This window comes from Petaurus breviceps, unplaced genomic scaffold, assembly GCF_028583685.1.
Source record: "Petaurus breviceps papuanus isolate PSGF00001 unplaced genomic scaffold, PetGlider_PUasm1.0 186, whole genome shotgun sequence".
NCBI lineage: Eukaryota > Metazoa > Chordata > Mammalia > Diprotodontia > Petauridae > Petaurus > Petaurus breviceps.
This window is the reverse complement of record NW_027185798.1, coordinates 17,822,590-17,846,187: the sequence shown is the minus strand read 5'-3', so window position 1 is coordinate 17,846,187 and position 23,598 is coordinate 17,822,590. Positions and strand designations below refer to the sequence as shown.

Below are 23,598 nucleotides of genomic sequence, written 5' to 3'. Positions count from 1 at the left end.
CAGTGTGTACTGGGACTATGCCCTGACTGTGCCCTTCAGCCAGATTGTCTGCATCCACTGCCACCAGCAACGTAAGCCTCCCTCCCCACTGTCCCCAGGCACGGGAGCAAAGAATGGGAGACCATCTTTGCAAATCCCACTGCCTTCCAACACAATCTTCAGATGGCTTTCCCACTCCCTCCAGGCCCTCAGTTATTAGGTCAGGAGTAGTGGCAGCTGGGAGCTGGCAACCTCCAGGGCCAACACTTCAACTTACTTACAGACTTTGTTTTCAAATTTGGACCCCAGGCCCTGAGAACGTAACCCAGCTGAGCTGACAAGCCAGTTATTCAGGTCGGAAGGCAGAGGCCCTCCTTGTGTCTCCTAGGCCTTCACCCACTTTCCTTTCCCTTCTTGCAGAGAATGGTGGAACACTGGTGCTGGTGAGCCAGGATGGTATCCAGAGGCCTCCTTTGCACTTCCCTCAGGGAGGCCACCTCCTGTCCTTCCTGTCCTGCCTAGAGAATGGGCTCCTGCCCCGTGGACAGCTAGAGCCACCACTGTGGTCCCAGCAGGGAAAGGTATCTCATTGAAACCTGGGTGGGCACAGAAGGGGGGCAAGGAGAAGAGAGCTCTGTGGCTGGTGGGAGAGCTCCCTTTTCACCCCTGCCCAGTTTCTTCCTTTTCTCCCTTCTTCACTGAATTCAGGCCAGGGATACTGTGGGAGAGGGATGGGTCTATCCTGTCACCCCAGAAAGGAGGCCCAGGAATCAGTTCAAGGGCAGGGGCCACTGACCACCTTCACTGCTCTGCTGCCACAGGGAAAGGTCTTCCCCAGGCTGCGGAAGCGGAACAGCACCATGCGGTCTGTGGATCTGGAGGAAACAGTGATGGACGAAGGGCGGGCCACTGACTACGTGTTCCGGATCGTCTACCCAGGCCACCGGCATGAGCACAGTAAGCGGCCCCACCCCCACTCACAGTGGGGAGGAGGAGACGGGCCCAGGGCTTCTCATGTTTTCTTTGGCAGAGCTGGCTAGGGTGGGGGCAGGGCAAGAGGTAAGGTGATGAGGGATGAGCTTTCTGCTCCCCCTGGTGCTTTGTGCCCGTCTTCCTCTTCCCCTTAGCCCTCTCTGTTCTATCTTCTGCTCTTCAGGTTGCTTTTTTTAGAACATGGGCACCACCTGCAACCAGACAGGCTCAGAGGTTCATAGGGTTAGAAATGAAAGAGATCTCTTGGGTCATTGAAGTCTGTCGTATTTATAGAGGAGGAAACTGAGGCTCACAGAGGGGTAGAGTGACTTCACTAAGGCCATAGCAGGACTAGAATTTTGATCCAGGTCATCCAAACCAGTTCCAAAATTCAAGATGCCCTTCCCATCTGCATGTGACAAAACCAGACCCTGCAAAAGAACTAGGAAGGGAGACCAAGCATGTAGAATTCCTCCTTCGTTCCAATTCCCAGTCTTCCTGGCTGAGTGTGGTTGGTGCTCGTTTCTGGTGGTTCCAGCCCTCTGCACACCTCTGTGGGCCTGGGCCTGCCTTTCTCTCCCTAACTCTGTGGTGGCTCAATTGCCGGTGAGAACTTCTCTGACACAGTGGGCAAGGGCCAGGTGAGATTGGCCTTTGGCTGGGCTGGGGGGATGAGAGTGGGAAGAAGGAAGCTACCACAAGGATCCACGTCTGGAGAACTTCCACCTTCCCCAATCCCTGCACCCAGGGGATTATGGGTATGTGGGGACACTTTGGGACCCTGGCCAGAGAACAGCCCCAGGGACTTGAGTATTTAGAGCTGTTGGTTCTGCTGCACCTCAGTCTTTTCATCCAGATCCACCCACCTTGCAGATAAGAAACTAGAATTTACCATCCAGGATCATTTGTTACTGGCCAGCCCAGCCCATTCCCCTCTGGGGTCCCTTAGCCTATACTATGCAAAGGGAAGAAGCCACACAGCAAATCTCGCAATTCTAGGGGCTTTTTAGGTTTACAGAGCCCTCTCCATTCCACTCTCCGGTAGCTATCTTGGGAGGCAAGCAGTAGCAGTAATTACAGTTAGCTTTTACATGATGCTTTAAGGCTTGCAAAGCATTTTACACCTGGTATCTTACAACAGCTCTGTGAAATAGATGCTATATTATCCCTATTTTACAAATGAGGAAACTGGAACTGGGAGAGGTTAAGTGATCAGCCCAGGTGTATATGGCTAATGAGTATCTGAGGCAGGATTTGAACTCGGATTTTCCTGATGCCGAGTCCAGCACTCTTTCCACACTAGAACAAATAGGATTGTCCCCATTTTACAGAAGAGGAAACTGAGGCTTAGAGAGGTTGCCCAGGGACACCCCACTAGTGAGTGTGGGCAGAATCTAAAGCCAGATTAACTGGCCCCGAAGTCCAACATGCTTTCCAAGATACCGTGCTGCTCAGCCCCTGTAGGCCAAGTTTGGGGGGGGGGGAGGTAACCCAGGGTGCAAGATGAGAAGGGGAGATCCTCTTCAGAAAGTACATTTTGTTTGCAGGCCTAGAATTTAAACTTGGGCAGTTGATAGTTTATACAAACTATCCAATTGTCTTTGCTCCCCCTCTTCTCTGTCTTAGTCACACCCCAGAGCTTGGGCCAGGAGCCCAAGGAGATCGGAGTAGGCAGCCCTGATATAAGTCCTGAATGGTTAGCTAAAGTGTCTGGCAGGGATTGGAGCCATGTTGTATTTGGAAATTTCAGTCCTCTGGGCATTCTCTGCCCAGCGTAACTCCAACCACTCCAGAGTTGGTGGTATGACCAGTGTTCTATCTTCCAGCTATCCTTCTAGCATGTAGCTACATGTCTAGACTGCTGTCCTGCCCCTCTGGCATTCTGATCTCCAGTTTTGCACCATACACTGTCAAGACTTTGATTCTCTCTTGCATTGTTCCTGGATGGAGAGGGCCTCCCCATCAAAGCTGGGCTGAAATTCCCATGTCCCCTCCCCACCAAAAATAGCTCAGTGAACAAACTCCCTCCCATCTCCTCCTCTTCCCCCTCGGTGGAGCCCCTCCCTGCCAGGCCCTCACAAGCCTCTCTCACTATTCTCTTTGAGCAGTCACTATTAACTACCACCACTTAGCTGCCAGCCGCGCGGCCTCGGTGGACGATGATGAGGAAGAGGAGGATAGACTACACGCGATGCTGTCAATGATCTGCTCGCGGAACCTCACAGCTCCCAATCTGATGAAAGGTTTTTATTCTGCGTCCCTCCCTGACTCCCTTCCCCTATGCCCTAATTCTCCTTCTCCACCGGGTCCACTGGCCACAACCTATAGGGACTCATGCAACAGTGTTGGCATTACTGGACTCCTTGAGAGTCAGGCAGAGAGAGGCCGTGAGACAGAGACACAATAGGAAGGAAGGGTAGATGGGGTCAGCAAGAAGAGAAAGGAGAGGAAGAGGGAAGGAGGGATGATAGCATTGAGTGGGCAGCTCCCAGTTACTCAGCCCATCTACACCAAAGAAGGGACTCTACCAGGACCTGGGAGGAAGATAAACACTAGGGGGGGAAGGAGGAGATCAGAAATCTAGAGCCAGAAGCCACCTCAGAGACCATCTAGTTCAGAGAAGGAAATTGGGGCCCCAGGAAGGAAAAGGGTATGGCTACTTGGTCACTTGGGCAGGGGCAAAATTTGCACTCAAGTCTCAGAACTTCAGATTCAGCCCTCTGTCCTTCACATTTTGGGACCCTATATAGATTTCCAGTCCATTTCTTTGGAGCCAAGATGATGGCTGCTTCAATTTAGTCCTTTCTTCCATTTCCTATTATTTCTCTGACTCTTTACCTGGTCAGTAATGGGAGAAGTTACCTTGTCCAAGGGTCTCATTTGACAGAGGAGGAAACTGAGGCCCACAGAAGTAGAAACAATTTGCCCAAGGCCTTATAGCTAAGAACATAGGATGTGTATTTAAAGCTAGAAGAAATAACAAATATTATCTAGTCCCACTGCCTCATTTTACAGATAAGGAAACTGAGGCCTGGGAGGATGCATGGCCTATAGGATGATGGATTTCAAGCTGGAAGGGACCTCAGAGGTCATGTAGTTCAGCAGTGAGGCAGTGACTGGGGAAGGATTCTCCTGGGGTAGGTCTCTAACCATCAGGCAGGAGGTGAGGACCCCAGACATGTCTGACAGTGGGAAGCACTGCTCCAGCTTAGCTTCTCTTTGCGCTCCAGAGGGCTGGGAATCCAAAGCTCATTGGCTTGGAATTAACCTGTTAGTCCATAAACATTTATTATTTACTTCCTGTGTGAGGCAGCATGACATAAGGGATAGATAAGAACGGGGTTCAGTCCTGCCTCTGATGTGGACTTAGCTGTGTGACCCTGGGCTAGTCACTTAACCTTGAAGACTCAACTCTATGAGACTGTAAGACTCAGACCCTCTCCTCTGGCAACAGAGGAGGCTATGTGCGTTGGTAGAGGATGTATCTCCTTGGGAGAGTTCCAGGTTAATGAAATCATAGATCAGGTTAAAAAAAAAAGTGTTGAACTATGCTGGATACTGGAGATAGGGAGACAAAAATGAAGCCATCCCTGTCCTCGGGGAGCTTATGTTCTATTGGGGACAAAACATATACATATGGAAAGAATATATATGTAATATACAATGTACATTGTATATTAATGGAATACAATAATGTAACATATAATATATGTAATATTGTAACATACAATGTATGTTGTATATTATATAATACAAGAAATTCATTAATGTAACACAATATATGTAATATACAATGTGTTGCATATTAATATGATATGATAAATACAATAATGCAACACATAATATATGTAATATACAATGTACATAGTATATTAATATGATACAAGAAATATAATAATGTAACATACAGTATATGTAATATACAATGTGTATTGCATATGATACAATAATGTAATATACAATGTATATTGTATGCTAGTATAATATAAGAAATACAATAATGTAACACAATATATGTAATATGCAATGTGTATTGCATATTAATATAATACAAGAAATTCAATAATGCAATACACAATATATATATAATCTGCAAAATGCATACAAAGCAATTGGGGGGATCAGGAGCTGAGGAGTCAGGAGAGTTTGTGCAAAAGATGGTACTTGAACTGAATCTTGTGGCAGTGAGGGATTGTAGAGTGAGGGGTGAAGAGGAAGGAAGAAAGGAAGGAAGGATTTATTAGACACATGCTATGTACCAGGCAGTGTGCTAAGCGCTTTACAAACACCTACAACGACCCTGGGAGGCAGGTGCTATTATTATCTTCATTTTACAGACAAAGAAATTGAGGCGGAATGAGGTTAAATGACCCAGTCAGGACTACATAGCTAATAGTGTTCAAGCTTGGATTTGAACTCAGGCCTTCATGACTTCAGGCCCGGGGCTGTATGCACTGTGCCACATGAGTGGTGATGGCATCTAGAGATCATAGGATCATGGAAGTAGAGTTGAAAGGGACCTTACATAGAGACTGACTAGTCCACCATCTTCATTTTACAGTTGAGGAAACTGAGGCTGTGAGAGCTCAAGGGTCTGTTTGCCAAGGGTCCTACAGGTAGTAAACCTCAGAGCCTGGGATCCTCTGATCCAGATCCAGAGGAATCCAGGTCCTCTGACTCTCAGGCAGTACTTTTCTCGCTGCGCCACACTGCCCCTTGGATGGACCTGATTTCTTTTCCCTCCCTCTCCAGGGCTCAGTCTTCCTTGGTAGCTTGGTAGAGGGTCTCTAGAAATGGGCCTTTCTTTCTCCACACCCCACCCCCGACTGCTTTGCCAACTAGTCCTTTCCCGTTTTCTACCCAGGGGGTCTAAGACTTAATTCCTTCGCCCCAAGCCAGGCCTCAAGGTTATGTAGACCCTACTCCCTGGGACCTGGCCTGTGACTTAGGTCCAGTCTTGCCACGTCTCACCTACCTTCCCATCTCTTCTATTCATCTTATTTTTTTTTTTAAGACTAGACTTGTGCTTCCATTAGTGTTAGCAAATCCCCCAGTGAGGAAATTCCTTTTACCAATGCTGATCTTGCTCCTTCTCTGCCTTTGACAGTGGCCTGGAGACTATGAGAGGAGTAAGTGACTTTCCCAGGGTCACACAGCCAATATGTGTCAGACATGGGACTTAAAGGATCAGAGATCAGAAGCTAACAGCTCTAACAGTCTGAGGAATGGCAGAAGCCATCTAGTTAGACTAAGGGCCAGCAAGAGGCAGCTAGGTAGTACAGTGGATAAAACTCAGAACCTGGACTCAGGAACACCTGAGTTCAAATTTGACCTCAGACACTCACTAGCTGTATGTACTTGGGCAAGTCACTTAACTACTGTTTGCCTCAGTTTTCTCATCTGTAAAACGGGGATAATAATAGCACCTCCCTTCCAGGGTTGTTGTGAGGATCAAATGAGATAATAATTGTAAAGTTTAGTACATTACCTGGCACATAGTAGGTACTATCTAAATGGTAGCTATTATTAAGGGAACTGGGCTGTGCTTTCCTGGGTATAGGGGACTCCTAGGTAAGGAAACTCCCTCTTACCACACCTCCTCTCCCTGATGCTTCTAACAGGAGCTGAAAGAAACAGGAAAGCAGCACCGGGTGGGCCAGCAGGGTCCCATTTCTGAGGTTTTTTTACTGGCAGTTCTGCAAAGTACATAAATAACTGGCTCCTGCCTAGACATCATTCCCTGTGACCTTGGGCAGATCACTTAGCTCTCTGGGCCTCAGTTTCCTCATCTGTAAAATGGAGAGGTTGGACTAATGCTCCTAAGGTCCCAGCTTCAGAGCTAAGATCCTGTGACTGATCCATGTTGGCTGTGTGGTCCTGGGCCAGTCCCTCGGCCTCTCACTGCTGTAGGCAGCCCTCTAAACTGCTCAGCGGCAGAGAAGGTGTGACCTGTATAGGGAGAGAGGGAGATCAGAGGTCCAGTCCCCATCTCTATCCCTTCACTGCCCCCCAGCCTAGTTTCTCTCAGGTCCTGGGCCTGTGGGGGGGTGCTGTTGCTTGTTTTCAGAGGCTAGGCTAGTATCCCCTTGCCCCTGAGGCTGGCTGGTCCTGAAGGTGGGAGAAGGCTGAGAGATGGAGTGAGTTTCAGGTGCTAGGTTAGTGATTTTTTTGGTTTTTCTTGCTTACTCTAACATCCCCAGGGATCAGTTCTGTGACCAGAGCTACCAGGAGTATGGCAGTATGGGTCCTGATTAAGAGGCTACAGGGCTCTGCCAAGAGCTTAGAGGAGGCCTCTCCTCAGGAGGAGAAAGGACAGTAAGGCTGGAGATTGAGGGAAGGGTCCCTGCACATCCCCAGCTGTAGGGAGCTTTCCGAAGATCTGGTCCCTTGACCAGGAAGGACCCTGGCCTGGAATCCATCCTTTGAGCTGGGAGTGCCAGAGCCTGTTTGTTCCCAGGCCAGCAGAAAAGGCAGACCTCTCCAGAAGCCCTGGGGGAACTGTGGATGGGGGCAGGTTTGTCCTTTATACCTATACATACACACATATACCATACAGCTCACACCCCCTCACCCCCAGTTTCTTGGGAATGGGGAGCCAGCAGCTGAGGTAGACCAGAACTAGGCAGAGAGGGGGGGGATTGGCACAAGAGAGTGAGGGATGGGCTTCCCAGCGTGCTCCCTTTTCGTCCACAATGACAACACTGTTGTGTCCTGTTTGCTAGCCTTTGCTTCTAAGTTCTGCAACATGCTTGACTTTTGGTGCATGTGGATAAAGTGGCAGGTGTCCAGTTCTCCCTTTCCCTTCCCCCCACCCCCAGACCTTGCCTCTCCTTCCCCCCTTCCAGCTGACAGACAGCCCCTGAGAGCAGAGATGCTATTCACACTAATTCTAGGCCAGACCAATGCCTTTCGTTCGCAGTTCTGGGGGCTGTGGGGTTCAACCCTCCCAGTGGTTTTTGCTTCCGACTCTTCCTCACCCTTGGAGGAGGAAGCCAAATCTACCAAAGCAAGCTCCCTGCCCCTGAGATGGCCCCAAGAGCCTAGTCCTGAAAATACAACAAGATGAAACATTTCCTTGCTGGCTTGCTCAGCTCCTTCCTGGAGAATTAAGGTGAAGAGCATTTTCCCATGAGCCTTTTGCTGGGCGGGCCCCACTGCCTGGGCATGTCTTTTCCTTTTTTGATTTGGCTCCTATTTTACCCTCCTCCTCTTCTGGTGTTCCCTGCCCCACCCTGCTTCCTGCTGTCCCACTGGCTGGCTGGCTAGCCAAGGCTCTGCTCTTACCTATTGAGCGTCTGCTTCCTGCTGCAGAGTGCATGAGCTGGACTCGGCCCTCCTCACTCGCCCCCATGTCTGCATCCCTCCCCTCTTGCCATCCTGACCTCTCTTTCTGGGGTATGGCTTGCACCCCTTCAACCTCCACACCTGGTCCAGAGCCGCAGCTCATCCTCACCAAGTCTGTTCCCTTAATTTGCCTCCTGGTGGAGTTGAAGGGCCAGCTATTCCTGAAGATCCTGGCTGCACAAAGGTCAGGAGCCCAGACAGTGGGGCAAAGTGCCAGTGGGGCTGGGAAGCGACTTTGCCCTCTCAGCCCCTCCAAGCCTCAAACCGCCAAATGCACAGAGAGTTCAGGGATCAGGGACGGAGCCATAATGTGCTCACTCTGTCCCTGTTATCCTGAGTGACACATTAGATAATTGGGTAATTGATCACCATAATATTATTAATAATAACAGTAGTTGTCATTTATATAGTGCCCTAAGGCTTACCTTACAATGCACTATATGTGTTATGTCTTTGGATCCTCTCACCAACCCTGTGTAGTTGGTGCTGTGATTATCCCCACTTTACAGATGTAGAAACTGAGTCTGAGAAAGGTTCAGTGACTTGCCTAGCATCCCATAGAATAAGTACCTGCTTCTCTAATTCCAAGCCCAGCGCTCTAGCCACTGTGCTGTCTAGAATCAGAATTGACAGCACTATGGGGGTCAGCTAGTGCAACCTAGAATGCCCAAGATTATCCCCTCTATGGCATCCTTGAAACAAGATGCTCCAGCCTTCTCTTGAAGACTTCCAGAGATGGGGAGACCCACTTTGTAGAAGTTAGGCAGCTCACAGCTGTCGATGGGGCCACCTCCTCCAGCCATGCCCCATCACCCAAATCTTTCTTTTCTCTTCCTGTCTTCTCTCCCCCTTTCTTCCCCTCCTTTCCATCATCTACCCTCTTACTCCCTTTTTTTTTCTTACTATTGGGTCTATAAGTGGTGCCCCATCCCTCCCCCACTACCTTCATTATCCCTGCTTAGCTTAGAAAGAAAGCTTTAAGGGTGAATTGTATCCCAAGCACTGTTTCTGGAGGTGAGACATATCTGCCTAAGTCTGCTCTCTATTAATCAATCAATAAACATTTATTAATCATTTACTATGTGCCAAGCATATAGTAAGTTCTGGGGATACAAAAAGAAGCCAAAGACAAACCCTGCCCTCCAGGAGCTTACAGTCTAATGAAAGAGAAAACACACAAATATCTACAAAGCAAGCTAAATAGAGGATAAATAAGAAAAAATTAACACAGGGAAGGCACTGGAATTAAGAGGGGTTGAAGAAGGCTTCCTGTAGGCAGTAGGATTTTATTTGGGACTTCAAGGAAACCAAGGAGGTCAGTAATCAGAGCAGAGGATAGAGAGTATTCCAGGCACAGGGGAGGGACAGAGAGAATGCCCAGAGCTGAGAGATGGAAGGTCTTGCTCGTGGAACAGCCCGGAGGCTGGTGTCACTGGAATGAAGAGAACATGGTGGAGAGTAAGGTGTGAGAAGAGTGGCAAGGTCAGAGGGGGCTAAGTTATGAAGAGCCCTGAATGCCAGGTGGAGCATTTTTCATTGGATTCCAGAGGCAATAGGCAATAGTTTATTGAATAGGAAGGTGCCATGATGGTGAAAGCTTTGCCTTAGGAAACTCATCTTAGTGGCTGAATGGAAAATGGACTGGAGTGGGGCAAGATTTGAGGCAGGCAGGCCCACCAGCAGGCTGATGTCCGGGACAGTTGGTCAGTAAGCTGTGTTGGGGTGACAGAATGGCAGGCCCTTCTAGTGATCTCAAGGGGGTTTTGTACATCTGGAGGCTTCCAGATAAAAAGAATAATAAAACAGTTAGTTAAAAAGCATTATTCAATGTTTGCTGTGTGCCAGGCACCGTGCTAAGAACTAAAGACACAAAATTGGAAATGACACAGTCCCTGCCCTCAGAGGGCTTACATTCTAACAAAGGAGACAACTTCTGTATGTCTACAGAATGTTTAGGAGAGGGTATAGGAACTGGACCTATGACTGTTATAGGGAATTCCCAGACAAGAAAATTACTTCAATCAATGCAGGTTGGCACCCTCTCTGCAACTTCTAAGAGAGATTCCTGGAGCACCGAGAAGTAAAGAAGTGACTTGCCCAGGATCACACTGTCTGCTCAAAGACAGGATTTGAGCCCAGATCTTCCTGACTCTGAGGCCAGCTCTTATCTACTAAACCTTGTTCAATGCCTACAAATATGACATGTATCCAAAGTGCTTTGGGAGGGAAGGCCCTGGCTTCTGGGGGGATCAGGAGAGGCTTCATGTACAAGGTGGCCAGCATTTATATAGTGCCTACTGTTTGCCAGGCACTGTGCTAAGCTCCAAACAAATACTATCTCATTTGATCCTCACAGTGACTCTGAGAGGCAGGTGCTATTGTTATCTTCATTTTACAGCTGAGGAAACTGAGGCAGAGCTTATGGGACTTACCTGAAGTCACACAGCTAATCTGAGGTTGGCTATGAACTCTTCCTGAGTCCAGGCCTAGCACTTTCTCCACCTAGGTGCCTCTGCTAACCAAAGGGAGCCCCCAAACCTGGGTAGAGAGTGCTGGCCTCTCCTTTCTGCTCTGGCTGAAGAGAACCAGCCCCATGACCTTGGAAGTTCCTCCAAAAGAGGCAAGGCCCTGGCTTCTGGGACTAGAATAGGGGTTGGAGGAAAGAGCCTTCCTTCCTTCTTTAGAGCAGGTTATATTAGTGATCCTTTCATCATGGCAGGTAGCCATATGAGCTGCAAAGCCAGTGACAGGTGAGGGTTGGGGAAGAGACCTTGTCCCATTGAATGTTAGGAAAATAAGAACTCCTGCTCTCCTCCTTTCTTCAATTCTAGTCCAGGAGTTTTAATTTTAGATTGAACCTGTGATTTCATTCCTGATGAGAAATCTCCCTTTACCAATACAGATAATCTCTCAATTTTTAATCATTGAGAGCTGCCGTGGGGCACAGAGAAATTAAGTGACTTGCCCAGGGTCACCTGGTAATTTAGTATGTCTCTGAGGCAAGACTTGAACACAGGTCTTCCTGATCAAAGACTGGTTCCCTGTCCACAGCTTCCTCTCATAGCTTGAGAGAGATAAGCACATCCTCCAGAGGCTGGTCACCAGGTGGTCTTTTTAGGGCCCAGCTATTCCGTCTCTACTCCTCCACCCCCCTGGGGAGTGAAACCTAAAGAGACAAGTGGATACTCTTCTGTCCTTGCCCCTCTCTCTCTGCCAGAGTATTTAATCCTATAAAAAGAAGACAAGCAAACACATGCTTGGCAAAATAGGAGAGCCTCTGTCATCACCTTTTCTGCCTCTGGGCCTCTAGCCAGAGACTTCCCCTTCCCCTCCCCTGAGGCCTCCAGTCTTGTGCCAAGGGGTGAATCTGAGCTGCAGCTCCAGGCAGCGAGGCCTGGCACAGCCCTATCAGCATGGGCACCACGGGAGGGATGCTGTGCCCACAGCCCTGACCATCCCTCCCTTGTCCTAGATGCCGGGGACATGATCGAGATGCAAGGCTTTGGGCCCAGCCCACCAGCCTGGCAGTTTGAGCCTCCCATCGGCCACAACTCCTGTCTCTCTTGCTCTATCAGAGGTTCATCCTATGACCCTCCCACCTACTGCAACTGTATGCAGGACAGGTGAGTGGGACCCCAGCTGGGGGACAGAAAAACATGGGCACATTGGGGGGGAGGGCGGGGGGGGTAGGTGGGAGTCAAGGAACTTCTAATCCTCACCTAGATGTCCTTCCATTTGTGTGTGTCCTTAAATGGCTATCTGTGAATTTGTGTGTGCCTCTGAGCAGCCAAGGGTATGTGCCCATTTCTGTCTCATTGTCTTTGTGCTTCTCTCAATGTGACCAGTCAGTGAATGTGTGATGAGCACCTACTATGTGCAAAGCATGAGGTAAGACATACCTGGCATTGTGCTTCCCACAGGCTCTTTGAAAGCTTGCAGCTTCCACATAGGAAGTTAATAAATATTTGTGGAACTGAACTGTCTCTTTTTTGAAATTTTGTAATCTCCAATAACATCCACAAAAACAAATATTAGCCATAAACACCAAAATATTTACAGTTTTTAGAATGTGTATATTAACTTTAACCAAATAACAAAAATGCATTATTTGCTTTAGAGTCCCTTCTGATCTCTTCTCCTGTGGGTTTGTTTTTCTTTTCAAAGCAACTTCGTTTTCATAATCTGAAAAGTATGCAGAGAATAGTTATTAACTACAAACTAGCACAAGACTGCTTGCCAGGAATCTGGAAGTGATTTGGGTTGTCAGTCAGGTTTGTTTGTTTTTAGAAAACAAAACGTCAAAGTCACTTTTGGTAGGTAGAATAGGTTATAGGATCAGACAATCAAAGAATCTCTGCATTGGAAGGGTTATCTGGTCTAATCAATACTTGAACAAGATTTTCATCTACAACATCCCTGGCAAGGGGGTCGTGCATAGTCTTTGATTAAAGGGTTTCAATAAGGAGGAAACCCACTACCTTCTGAGGCAATCCATTCTACTTTAGGATAGCTCTAATTGTTAGGAAATTCTCTTGGGAGCTAAGCCAGTTTCACTCACCCATGAACCAGATAGCTATCTGACTTAAGGTTAGAAATTCCTTGCAATTACTATTTAACACAATATGGGAATCCTGTGCTCCTTGGGCAGTTCATTTCTACCCTCCCAATAAACATAGCAACTGTTTTGGATATACCAGATATTCTATTTGGTCTCAAGATCCTTTTTACAAGGCTACCCAAAAGAATTTAAGCCCAAAAAAGCTAAGGAAAGGAGGCAAAATTCTCTACTGTCCTAGTTCTCATTCTTGTTTTTATTATTATATCTGTATGCAGAAAAAATGTTGGTTTTTGCTCTCTGTTCTGACCAAGTGAGAAGCAGCATAGGGTAATGGATAGAGAAATGGCCTTGCAGTCAGGACCATGCAGGTTCAGCCTCCCTGGTAATTGTCTAAGACTAGAAAATGAAGAGGTGATGTTGGTTTGCATTGGTGTAGGAAGTTTCTTCTCTCTATCCATAGGCCTTGCCAGGAACTCCCTATTTTGCTGAAATCACAGATCCCATTAAAAAATTGACTACACTGATTTGCCCCCCTGGGATCAAGCTTCATAGTCTAATTCCCTTGTCTTGCAACAGCCGTTCTAATGCCTAAAGACAGTTATCCTATTCCCCCTAAGTTTCTTCTTGTCCAAGTAAAATCTTTTTCATTCTGTATCATAGATTTGGAGCTGACTTTTAGATCTAACAGAGAGACAGACTGAGGCACAGAGAAGTGGCTTGCTCAAAGTCAGCCAATAAGAAGGAGATGGAACCGGGGGGAGAGGCTGAGGGAAGTGTGTTGCCTGGGGTGACTGAGCAAGTTTTGACTCCGACCAGACAGAGTTCAGGTGGTACTCCCCTGGTGCGGGGCCCAGGACTTGAACCCAGGTCTACTGACTCCAAAGTCTAGTGTCCTCTCCATGGTTCCACAATCTCTCCCTGAGGTTTGCATGGGAGTTCGGAGGAAGGGAGCTTTCCCAGCTGCAGCAGCTGGCCTTGCCCTGCCTATTTCCACTGAACTGTGGCTCTCTCCTCCCCAGAATGCCCCTGAGATTGCTATGTGAGAACATGAAGAGACAGATCATGTCCCGGGCCTTTTATGGATGTGAGTGAGATGGAAGGGTGAGGGGTGAGGGGAGGCTGCCCTGGGAAACACTCTCTGTCTCCCACTCCTCAACCACGGAGTTACCTCCTGGGAGTCATCAATTTTAAGTCTCCCCTCCCCTTCCCCACCAGGGCTGGCATACTGCCGACATCTGTCCACTGTCAGGACCCACCTGTCAGCTCTGGTACATCATAACATCATCCCACCTGACCGGCCCCCAGGAGCTTCAGGAGGGCTCACCAAAGATGTGTGGAGCAAGTACCAGAAAGATAAGAAGGTTTGGGAAGGGTTCTGGGTGGTGGGGGTGGGGGAGGAGAGACAAAGAGCTAATGGGAGGTAGTGCCCAGGAGATGAGGGTAAGAGAACAGCTGCCCAGTCTGGGAGAATGGCCAAGATGGAATGGGGTCCTCTACAGGAAAGGCTGAAGCATGAAGAGTATTCCCAAATCACTTGACCATCAGCTGGCCTTGGTCTATAGAGTAAAGAGACTTCCCCACTTACAGCCCAGCAGACCTCTGAAATAGGCAATATAATTATTTTTAGCTCCATTCTACAGTTTAGGAAGCTGAGGCACACAGCTAAATCACCCACTAACACAACTAGGACATGCAGGAGCCAGGCTTTGAATGCCAGTCTTCTGAGAAGTCCAGTGGTCTGACTGTGCTGCCTTTCCTAGCAGACCTGGCCCTAACTCTGATCCCAGCTCTGCCATTAACTCTCTGTGACCTCGAACAAGTTGTTTCTCTCCCCCTGGCCTGTAGTTTCTTCTTCTGTCCAATAAGAGCATTGGACGAGACGATCTGAGGGCCCATCCATCTCTCAGTCCTGTTAAAAGAACTTTTGGTGCCATTAGTTAGGCCTCAGCTGTGTAGATACTGAGACTCCTGGGCCCAGGTGAGGGAAGCTGTATGAAGACCCTGTCTGAGCCACAGGGTATCCAAGGAGCGACCTGGCTCAAGAATCAGGGTTCTCTCACTTGTGCTGTTACAACCCTACCCAGAGCTTGACCACCCAAGGGGGACTGAAGGAGGATCTGGCCATGAGGTAGAGAGAAGGATCCCCTCTGCCCACTCACCATGGAGATGGAACCTGATGGTTGTGTTCCATCCCAGAGGAGGAATCTAAGGCTCAATGGAGTCTCCTGTCTTCCCTCCCTTCCTCTCCCATCCCCTCCTTTCTTCCCTTCCTCTCCCCCCTCCCCTTTTCTCTCCTCCTCTACTCTCCTCCCTGCTTCCCTTTCTTCTCCTTTCCTCTCCCTGCCTTTCCTTCCCCCTCTCTCTCACATCACTTCCTCTTGTCTCTCCTTTCCTTTTTTCCTCTTCTTTCTTCTCACTTCTCCTTTCCTTTCCCTCTTCCTTCCCTGACACTCAGAACTACAAGGAGCTGGAGCTTCTGAGGAGAGTGTACTATGGGGGTGTGGAACATGAGATCCGAAAGGACGTCTGGCCCTTCCTGCTTGGACACTACAAGTTTGGCATGAGCAAGAAGGAAATGGAGCAGGTGAAAGAACATGGCCCCCAGGGCAATGGAGCAGGAAGGGACCCCCAGTCAGGCAAGGCTCAGGGGTCACGCCCCCAGGGCTCCCTAGCAGATGCCGCTCCCAGGAGTAGTGGCCTCAGAGCCAAGTCTACCAAAGGCCTGGGGCGCAAGCCAGGTCTGCTTCTATTGGGGTGACCTTGTGCTAGTCCTACTCCCGACTCCCAACCCTGCAATCCCTAAATGGCCTTCAGCCAGATGGCTCCTCTGCTGAGGCTACCCCAGTCCTGCCCTTTCTCTGGGCTCCCAGACCGGGGAAGCTGGTCATCCTGGGGAGGGGGCAGGGCACCCAGGTGAGCGGGAACAGCTGATTCATGGCAGAGGGGCTTTGTGCCAACTCCTCATCACAACGCTGGATAGGTGGATGAAGCTGTAGCATCCCGATACCAGCGGGTGCTGGCAGAGTGGAAGGCCTGTGAGGCGGTGGTCCGGCAGCGGGAGCGCGAAGCCCACCCAGCCACACTCCCCAAGTTCTCCTCGGGCAGCAGCATTGACAGCCACGTCCAGCGTCTTGTCCATCGAGACTCCACCATCAGCAATGATGTGAGTCCTGAGAGTGGCAGGGAGAGAGGGGGCTAGAGGATGGGGAGGATTGGGCTGGGGTCACTGATGGGAGCTTTTGCCAGCTCTCCTCGGCACCTCTGGAAGAGGTCCAGCTTTCCATCCTGATGAGGATGATCAGGCCATTTTTTTATGCATTCACTGTGTGCCAGGCACTGGGCTAAGTGATAGAGGCAAAGAGATGAGAAAGCAAGACTGTTCCTGCCCTCAAAATTGCATTCTAATGGGGAAAGGCAGCACATAAAGGAGAAGCTAGAAGCTGAGGGAGAGGTAGGCTAGTTTGGAAATGGCCAGGAAATGACTTGGAGATCTGGTTCTGGTCAATGTAACTGAACAGCTCACTTATCAAACTTCTTTTTTTGTATTTTAAATATTTTCCCCAATTACATGTAAAAACAAATGTTCACCTTTTTAAATTTTGGGTTCCAAATTATCTCCCTCCCACCTTCTCCTTCCTGTTCATTTAGAAGGCAAGCAATTTTATGTATGGTGTAGTCCTGAAAAACCCAGACTCCCCCTGCTCCCCCAATAACAAGAAAAATAAAGTAGAAAAAAAGTAGGTCTCAATCTGCATTCAGACTCTATCAGTTCTTTCTCTGAAGGCGGATAGCACTTTTCATCATTAGTCCTTCAAAATTGCCTTGGATAATTGTATTTCTAAGAATGGCTAAGTCATTCACAGTTGATCATTGTAAAATATTGTTATTATATGCTGTGTTCTGGTCCTGCTCACTTCACTCTGCATCAGTTCACATAAATCTTTCCAGTTTTTTTGAAGGCATCCTGATTATCATTTCTTAAAGCACAATATTCTTCCATCACAAGCTTCCATACCACAGCTTGTTCAGCTATTTCCCAATTAATGGGCATTCTTCAATTTCCAATTCTTTGCCATTATAAATATTTGGGCACATATTGGTCTTTTTCCTTTTTAAAAAATCTCTTTGGGTTATAGACCTAATGGTGGTACTGCTGGGTCAAAGGGTGTGCACAGATTCATCGCCCTTTTGGCATAGTTCCAAATTGTTCTCCAGAATGGTTGGATCAGTCCACAACTCCACCAACAGTGAATTAGTGTTCCAGTTTTCCCATATCCCCTCCAACATTTGTCATTTTCCTTTTCTGTCATATTAGCCAATCTGATAGGTGTCAAGTGGTTTCACGATGTTGTCTTACTTTGCATTTCTTTAATTAATAATAATTTAGAACTTTTTTTCATTTGACTATAAATAGCTTTGATTTCTTCTTTCAAAAACAGCCTGCTCATAGCCTTTGACCATTTATCAATTGAGGAATGACCTTTATTGTTATACATTTTACTCAGTTTTCTAAACATTTGAGAAATGAAGCCTTTATCAGAGGAACTTGCTGTAAAAATTGTTTCACATTTATGATTATTGTACATTTCCCTTCATACTATTTTCCTCCTGTCTATCCTTCTGTCTCTCCCCTTTCACCCCGTCCCTCCTCAAAATTGTTTTGCTTCTGACCACTGCCTCCTCCCCAAGCTGCCCAGCCTTCTGTCATCCCTATCCTTTTTCTTATCTTATTCCCCTTCTATTTCCCTTTAGGGAAATATAGATCTATCTACCCCACTAAGTGTGTATTTTACTCCCTTTTTGAGGCAATTCTGATGAGAGTAAGGATTAAGCATTGCCCACCACTCCCCCATTTTCTCCTCCACTGTAAAAACTCTTCCATGCCCCTTTTATATAATTTACCCTTCTACCTCTCTTCCCACTTTTCCAAGTCCATCCCTCCTTCTTAACCCTTAATTTTATTTTTTTAGATAGCATCCCATCATAATCAACATACATTCATGCCCTCTGTCTATGTGGAATCCTTAACTTCCCTAATACTGTTAAAGTTCATAAAGTTGCATGTAAAAATGTAAGCAGTTTAACCTTATTGAATCCTTGATGATTTCTCTTTCTGCTTCTCTTGAGTGTTGTATTTGAAAGTCAGATTTTCTATTCAGCACTGGTCTTTTCATCAGGAATGCTTGAAAGTCCTCTATTTCATTAAATATCCATTTTTCCCCTGAAAGATTTTATACTTGTCCGTTCCACATCATGGGTGTCAGGGGGTGTGGCACTGAATCTAGAAAAGCCACGTAAGATTATTGACCCTCTCTTTATGCCAGAGAAGAAGTCCAAATTTTTTTCTTTTTCTTTTATGGGGTACTTACAGTAATTTATTATAAAATTTGGGTTGAGTATTTAGTCATAGACTATATGTTGCCTGCTGATCTTCCCATGTCATCTATGGTTTCTGGCAAAACTCCCAAAGATTTCCTATTTAATTTCTCGAGTAATACATCAAAATCATGATGGAGATAGTCATGATGTAGAAGGGATAATTGTACTCCGTTTTGCTGGGGAGGTGATTCTTGATTGTAACCTTAGCTCCTTTGCCCTCTAGAATATCATATTACAAGTCCTCTGATGCTTTAATGTAGAAGCTGCTAAATCCTGTGTAATACTTATTGTGGCTCCTATTTGAATTTTTCTTTCTGGCTGCTTGCAATATTTTCTTCTTGACCTGAGAGTTCTGGAGTTTAGCCATAATATCCCTAGGAGTTTTCATTTGGGGCTCTCTTTCAAGAAGTGTTTGGTGGTTTCTTTCTATTCATTTCTATTACCCTCTGGTTCTAGGATATTAGGGCAGTTTTCCTTGACAGTTTCTTGCAATATGATATGTAGGCTCTTTTGATCATAGCTTTCAGGTAGTCTAATAATTATCTCTCCTGGATCTGTTTTCCAGGTTAGTTGTTTTTCCAATGAGGTAGTTCACATTTTCTACTACTTTTTCATTCTTCGATTTTGTTTGATTGTTTCTTGATATCTCATGGAGTAATTAGCTTCCACTTGCCCAGTTCTAATTTTAAGGAATTATTTTTTTCAGTGAATCTTTGTACCTCCTTTTCCATTTGGTCAATTTTGCTTTTTTTTAAGAAGTTATTTTCTTCAGTGAATTTTTGTACATTTTTTCCATTATTTTGTGTGTCCTTTACTTAAGCTGTTTACCCTTTTTTCATGATTTTCTTGCATCATTCTCATTTTCTCCCAATTCTTCCTCTATCTCTTTTATTTGATTTTTAAAATACTGTTTGAGCTCTTCTAGGAATTCTTTTGTAGCATGAGACCAATTCACATTTGTCTTTGAGGCTTTGGATATCGCTCTTTTGACTTTGTCACCATAGTGATTTTCCACAGTAAGGTTATTTTTTGTTGTTGTTTGTCCATTTTTCCCCACTTTTTTTTTTTTACTTTTAACTTTAGTTAAAGTTGGGCTCTGCTCCTATGGTGGAAAGGGCACTATCCCAAGCTTCAAGGTTTTTGTGCTGCTGTTTTCAGACTTCATTCTAGAGGTCTGTACATTTTCGGTTCTTCCTAGGTGGTATGATCTAAAGAGAGGTGTTATCACTGCTCTTTTGGCCTGTACTCTGGTCTGCGAGCAACCACAAGCATTCTTTTCCACAGTTCCCTGAAACTGTGACCAGGTTCCCCACTCCTGTGAGCCCCAAGCTCACAAGCTAGTGTGCTAGTGTTCTTTCTTGCTCTAAGACTGCAACCTCTAACTATGAATGGGCAATCCAAGAGAGTCCATCTGCAGGGCTAGCAAAAGGCCCCTTCTAATCTCCTTCTGACCACTCGTCCAGACCCCTGTGGGCTGAGAGCTCCAGAAGCCACCCTTGCTAATTCTGTTGCCCTCATGGCCTGCTGCTGGCTTGCCTGGACACTGCCTCTGTTAGATTGTGCTTCACACTCATCCCAGTGAGACAAATCTTTCCTGCCAACCTTCTAAGTTGTCTTGGGCTGGAAAATTGCTTCACCCCATCCTTTGATTGATTCTCCTGCTCCAGAATTCATTTTGAGGTGTTACTTTAAAGTTGTTTGAAGGGGAATTTGGGAGAACTCAGTAGACTGCTTGCTACTCTGCCATCTTGGCTCCACTCTCCTCACTTATCAGAACTTTTGATTTCTCTTCAGAAACTTCATTGTCAACCTCTTCAGAGGTTACCCCAGTGGTATTATAGTTTGGAGGAAGTGTTGGAATAGTTCAAATCCCTCCTGAGGCACTCACTAGCTGTATGACCCTGTGCAAGTCACTTAACTTCTATATCAGCCTCAGTCCTCTCATCTGTAAAGTGAGGATAACTCCCCCCCACCCAGGGTTGTGAGGATCAAATGGAATCATGTATGTAAAGAACTTTAGGAGTGTGTACTTTTGAGCAACGTATTGGAGATCTAAAGCAAAGTGCTTTGAGAAATTAGAGGAGGGATTATCATCAAGGAAGGCTTCCTGGAAGAGGGGACATTTGGGCTGGATTTTGAATGATTGCTAAGAGTCTGACAAACAAAGAGCGGAAGGAAGCACATGCCCAGCATAGGAAGCAGCCTGAGCAGAGACAGGAGAGCACAGGCCATGGTGAGGAGATAGAGGAATTTCCGTGTGACTGCTTAGTGAGGGAAGTAACATGAGAAAAGGCTGAAGAGTGAGGGCGCTTCCAGGTAGTGGAGGGCTTCAATTGCCAATGCAGAGACATAGGCATTTTATTCTAAAGGTCTTAGGAACCTGTGAAAGCTCTTTGAAGCCAAGGAGTAACATGGCCAGATCCATGTAGAAAACAGCTTACTAGCAGTGGTTGTGGAGGCTGGGTGAGAGAGGGATGATGGGGGCAGGGAGATCTCTCAGGAAGCTCTTTGAACAGTGTGGGCAGGGGCTAATAAGGGACTGCACCAGAGTGGTCACCATGGGGATAGAGAGAAAGATGCTGGTGATGGTGCAGGAGCAACAGAATTTTATTAAATAACGAGAGGAAAATTAAGAGAAACCAAAACCAAAATACAAAAAGCTTAGAAGATATCAAGCATAAGTAGGGCAGAAGCCAAGTAGAATTTTAGAAAATCAGTGAACAAGCACTGATTAAGCTAGCCACAGTGCTAAGTGCTGGGGGCACGAAGACAAAAATGAAATGGTCCCTGGCCTCAAGGAGCTTAAAATCTAGGGGGAAAGACAAGGAAGGAGGGGGAGGAGAAGGAGGAGGAGGGAAGGAAGGAGGGAAGAAATGAAAATTTATGCAGCGCCTGCTAAATGCCAGGTACTATGCTAAGTAAACCATTTATAATCACTATCTCACTTGAGATATGACTACTTCACATAAGTAGATACTACATAAATGTACACACACGTACATAACATAAAGTTACCTTGTATTTACTCTTCATGTGTGTTTATTTTTAATAGTAAAGCTCAGCTCAAGTGACACTGCCTACATGAAGCCTTTCTGGATTCCCCCAGTTACTAGTTAGTGTCTATATGTGTGTATATATAGTCATATATGTCTATGTATGTACGTGTATCTATTTCTTGACTTTTAACTTTATGTTGAAGTTAAATATATGTATACAAACACATGTGTATAAATATGTGTACACACACTATATGTTGTATAGCTATATAGTTACATAGTACATACACATACAAGTAAATATAAGATAATTTTTAAAAATTTTTGTGGAGCAGGCACTAGCAACTAAAGACATCAGGAAGTGTTACCTGAACCTGGCTTTGCAGAAAGCTGGAGAGTCTAAGAGACGAAAGTGATGAAGGGTGGCATTCCAGGCAGGGGAGTGTGTACAAAGGTACAGAGGTGGGAGATGAAGGGTCATGTGTGAGGAAAAATAAAAGCCCTTTAAAACCCCTTTTTCTCACTTGTTTTGGCTGTTTAAAAGCCCTGACCGAAGGGGGAAAAATCCTGAAGCTTTGATCTCTCTGGGCTTGGGTGCAGCTCTTGGGAAGGCAGGGTCTTTCTGACCCCTTCAGCCAGCTAGGCAGGACACCACACTCACTAAATGAGGTAGCAGCAACACCATGGAAACAGTGCTGGCTTTGAAGCCAGAGGACCTAAGTTTGAATTCTGGCTTTGCAGACATCATCTTGGCTCAACCGCTCAACTACTCTTTTGGCCTCAGTTTCTTTGCAATATGAAGGGCTTAATCTGGATAACTTCTAAATTCCTCTCCAGCTCTCAGTCTCTTTCTAATCCTATATCTTCTCCTCTCTCGGCCCCTTTTCACAAAGTCAGGGAGACTTGAGTTCAAATTTGACCTCGGACACTTACTAGCTATGTAACTCTGGGCATGCCACTTAACTATCTGGCTCAATTTCCTCAGCTGTAAAATGGGGATCATAATGGTGCCTACCTCCCAAAGTTGTTACAAGAAATGAATTAGATGTTTGTGAAGTGCTTAGCCCAGTGTCTAGCATATAGTAAGTACATAATGAATGCATTCTGAAGTGTATCGGATTGCTGATTTGTAGATGAGGCTTCATTGACTTGCCAGTGGTTATACAACTTGCATAATTCAAACCCAGGTCTTTTCTGATTCGAAGTCCAGTCCTCTCTCAACTCTAACACATGCACAAAGTGGTACAATGGAAAGAGAATCCAAAATAGAATTCTAGATCACAATCTAGAATTATAATCAGAATTTAATATAGAATAATAAGCTGGAATCATAATCTGGTTTGAAATCTTGCCTCTGATGGTTGCTACCTGTGTGACTCCTTAGATAAGTCTCTTTACCTCTTTGGACCTCAGTTTCCTCATCTGTGAAATGAGGATTGAATAGCACCTGGGCTCCCTTCTAGCTTTAGTACCAACATGCTCCAGTGCTCTGGCATACTCATCACAGTGACGTAGAAATATATCATATCTTCTTATGGCTCCCCTGGCATCATCCTTTCTCATCATCCTTTCTCCCATCTGTTCCTCCTCTCCCTCCCTTCTCTAGAGCAACCATTACAGATTAATCATTTCTATCTATACACAATAGATGTCTTTAGTAACCACTTCAGCAGGCTTTGTGGTCCTTCCAGACCTGCTTCTTAAAGGGCTCATGCCCTTTTTCTTCTGAACTATGAAAACATAGTTGTGCTCAAAAACATTGAAAGTGGTTTTATTTAAGTCCATTTAAACAACTTTATTCACATAAAAGTACACAGTTGTACAGTTAAGTGCTGGTCATTGATCAATTTTGATCAGGTCGGTCAGTCAATAAATATTTATTTATTTAAATGTGTTTTTTAAATTATTTTATTTAAATTTATTTAAATGCCTGTTATGTGCCAGGCACTGTGCTAATTAGGCTCTGGGGATACAAATGCATACAAGAAACACAATCCCTGACCTCAAGGAGTTTACAGTTTGATGGAGGAAGACAATACACAAAAGGAAGCTAGCTGATGAGGTCAGTGAGAATGCTGGCAGACAACCCTTCTTGAGAACAGCTGGGTTTTTATTTTTAATGTTTTATTTCCCCCCCAATTACATGTTAAAGTAATTTTTAAAGATTTGGATATTTTTTTAAGTTTTGAGTTCCAAATTCTATCCCTCCCTCCCCTTTCCCTTCCTTGAGACAGTAAACAATCCAATATAGATTCTACATGTGTAATCATGTAAAACATTTCCATATTAGTCATTTTGTACAAGAAGAAAAAGGAAGGGAGGGAGGAAGGAAGGAAGGAAGGAAGGAAGGAAGGAAGGAAGGAAGGAAGG

The 23,598-nt window shown here is 46.0% G+C and overlaps 1 protein-coding gene across 5 annotated transcripts in view; it reads left to right on the top strand.

Annotated features, from left to right (window-relative positions):
- Positions 1 to 23,598, top strand: part of SGSM2 (small G protein signaling modulator 2) — a 75,135-nt gene that overhangs the window by 38,292 nt on the left and 13,245 nt on the right. For 3 of the 5 annotated variants that reach the window (XM_069089639.1, XM_069089635.1, XM_069089634.1), the window contains 9 exons: positions 4 to 71; positions 400 to 560; positions 801 to 936; positions 3,060 to 3,194; positions 11,768 to 11,918; positions 13,873 to 13,937; positions 14,069 to 14,214; positions 15,309 to 15,437; positions 15,834 to 16,016. In XM_069089639.1, coding sequence (XP_068945740.1) covers positions 4 to 71; positions 400 to 560; positions 801 to 936; positions 3,060 to 3,194; positions 11,768 to 11,918; positions 13,873 to 13,937; positions 14,069 to 14,214; positions 15,309 to 15,437; positions 15,834 to 16,016 — 1,174 coding nt within the window. The remainder of the gene's footprint in view (positions 1 to 3; positions 72 to 399; positions 561 to 800; positions 937 to 3,059; positions 3,195 to 11,767; positions 11,919 to 13,872; positions 13,938 to 14,068; positions 14,215 to 15,308; positions 15,438 to 15,833; positions 16,017 to 23,598) is intronic. The other 2 variants (XM_069089638.1, XM_069089637.1) reach the window with 1 other exon arrangement.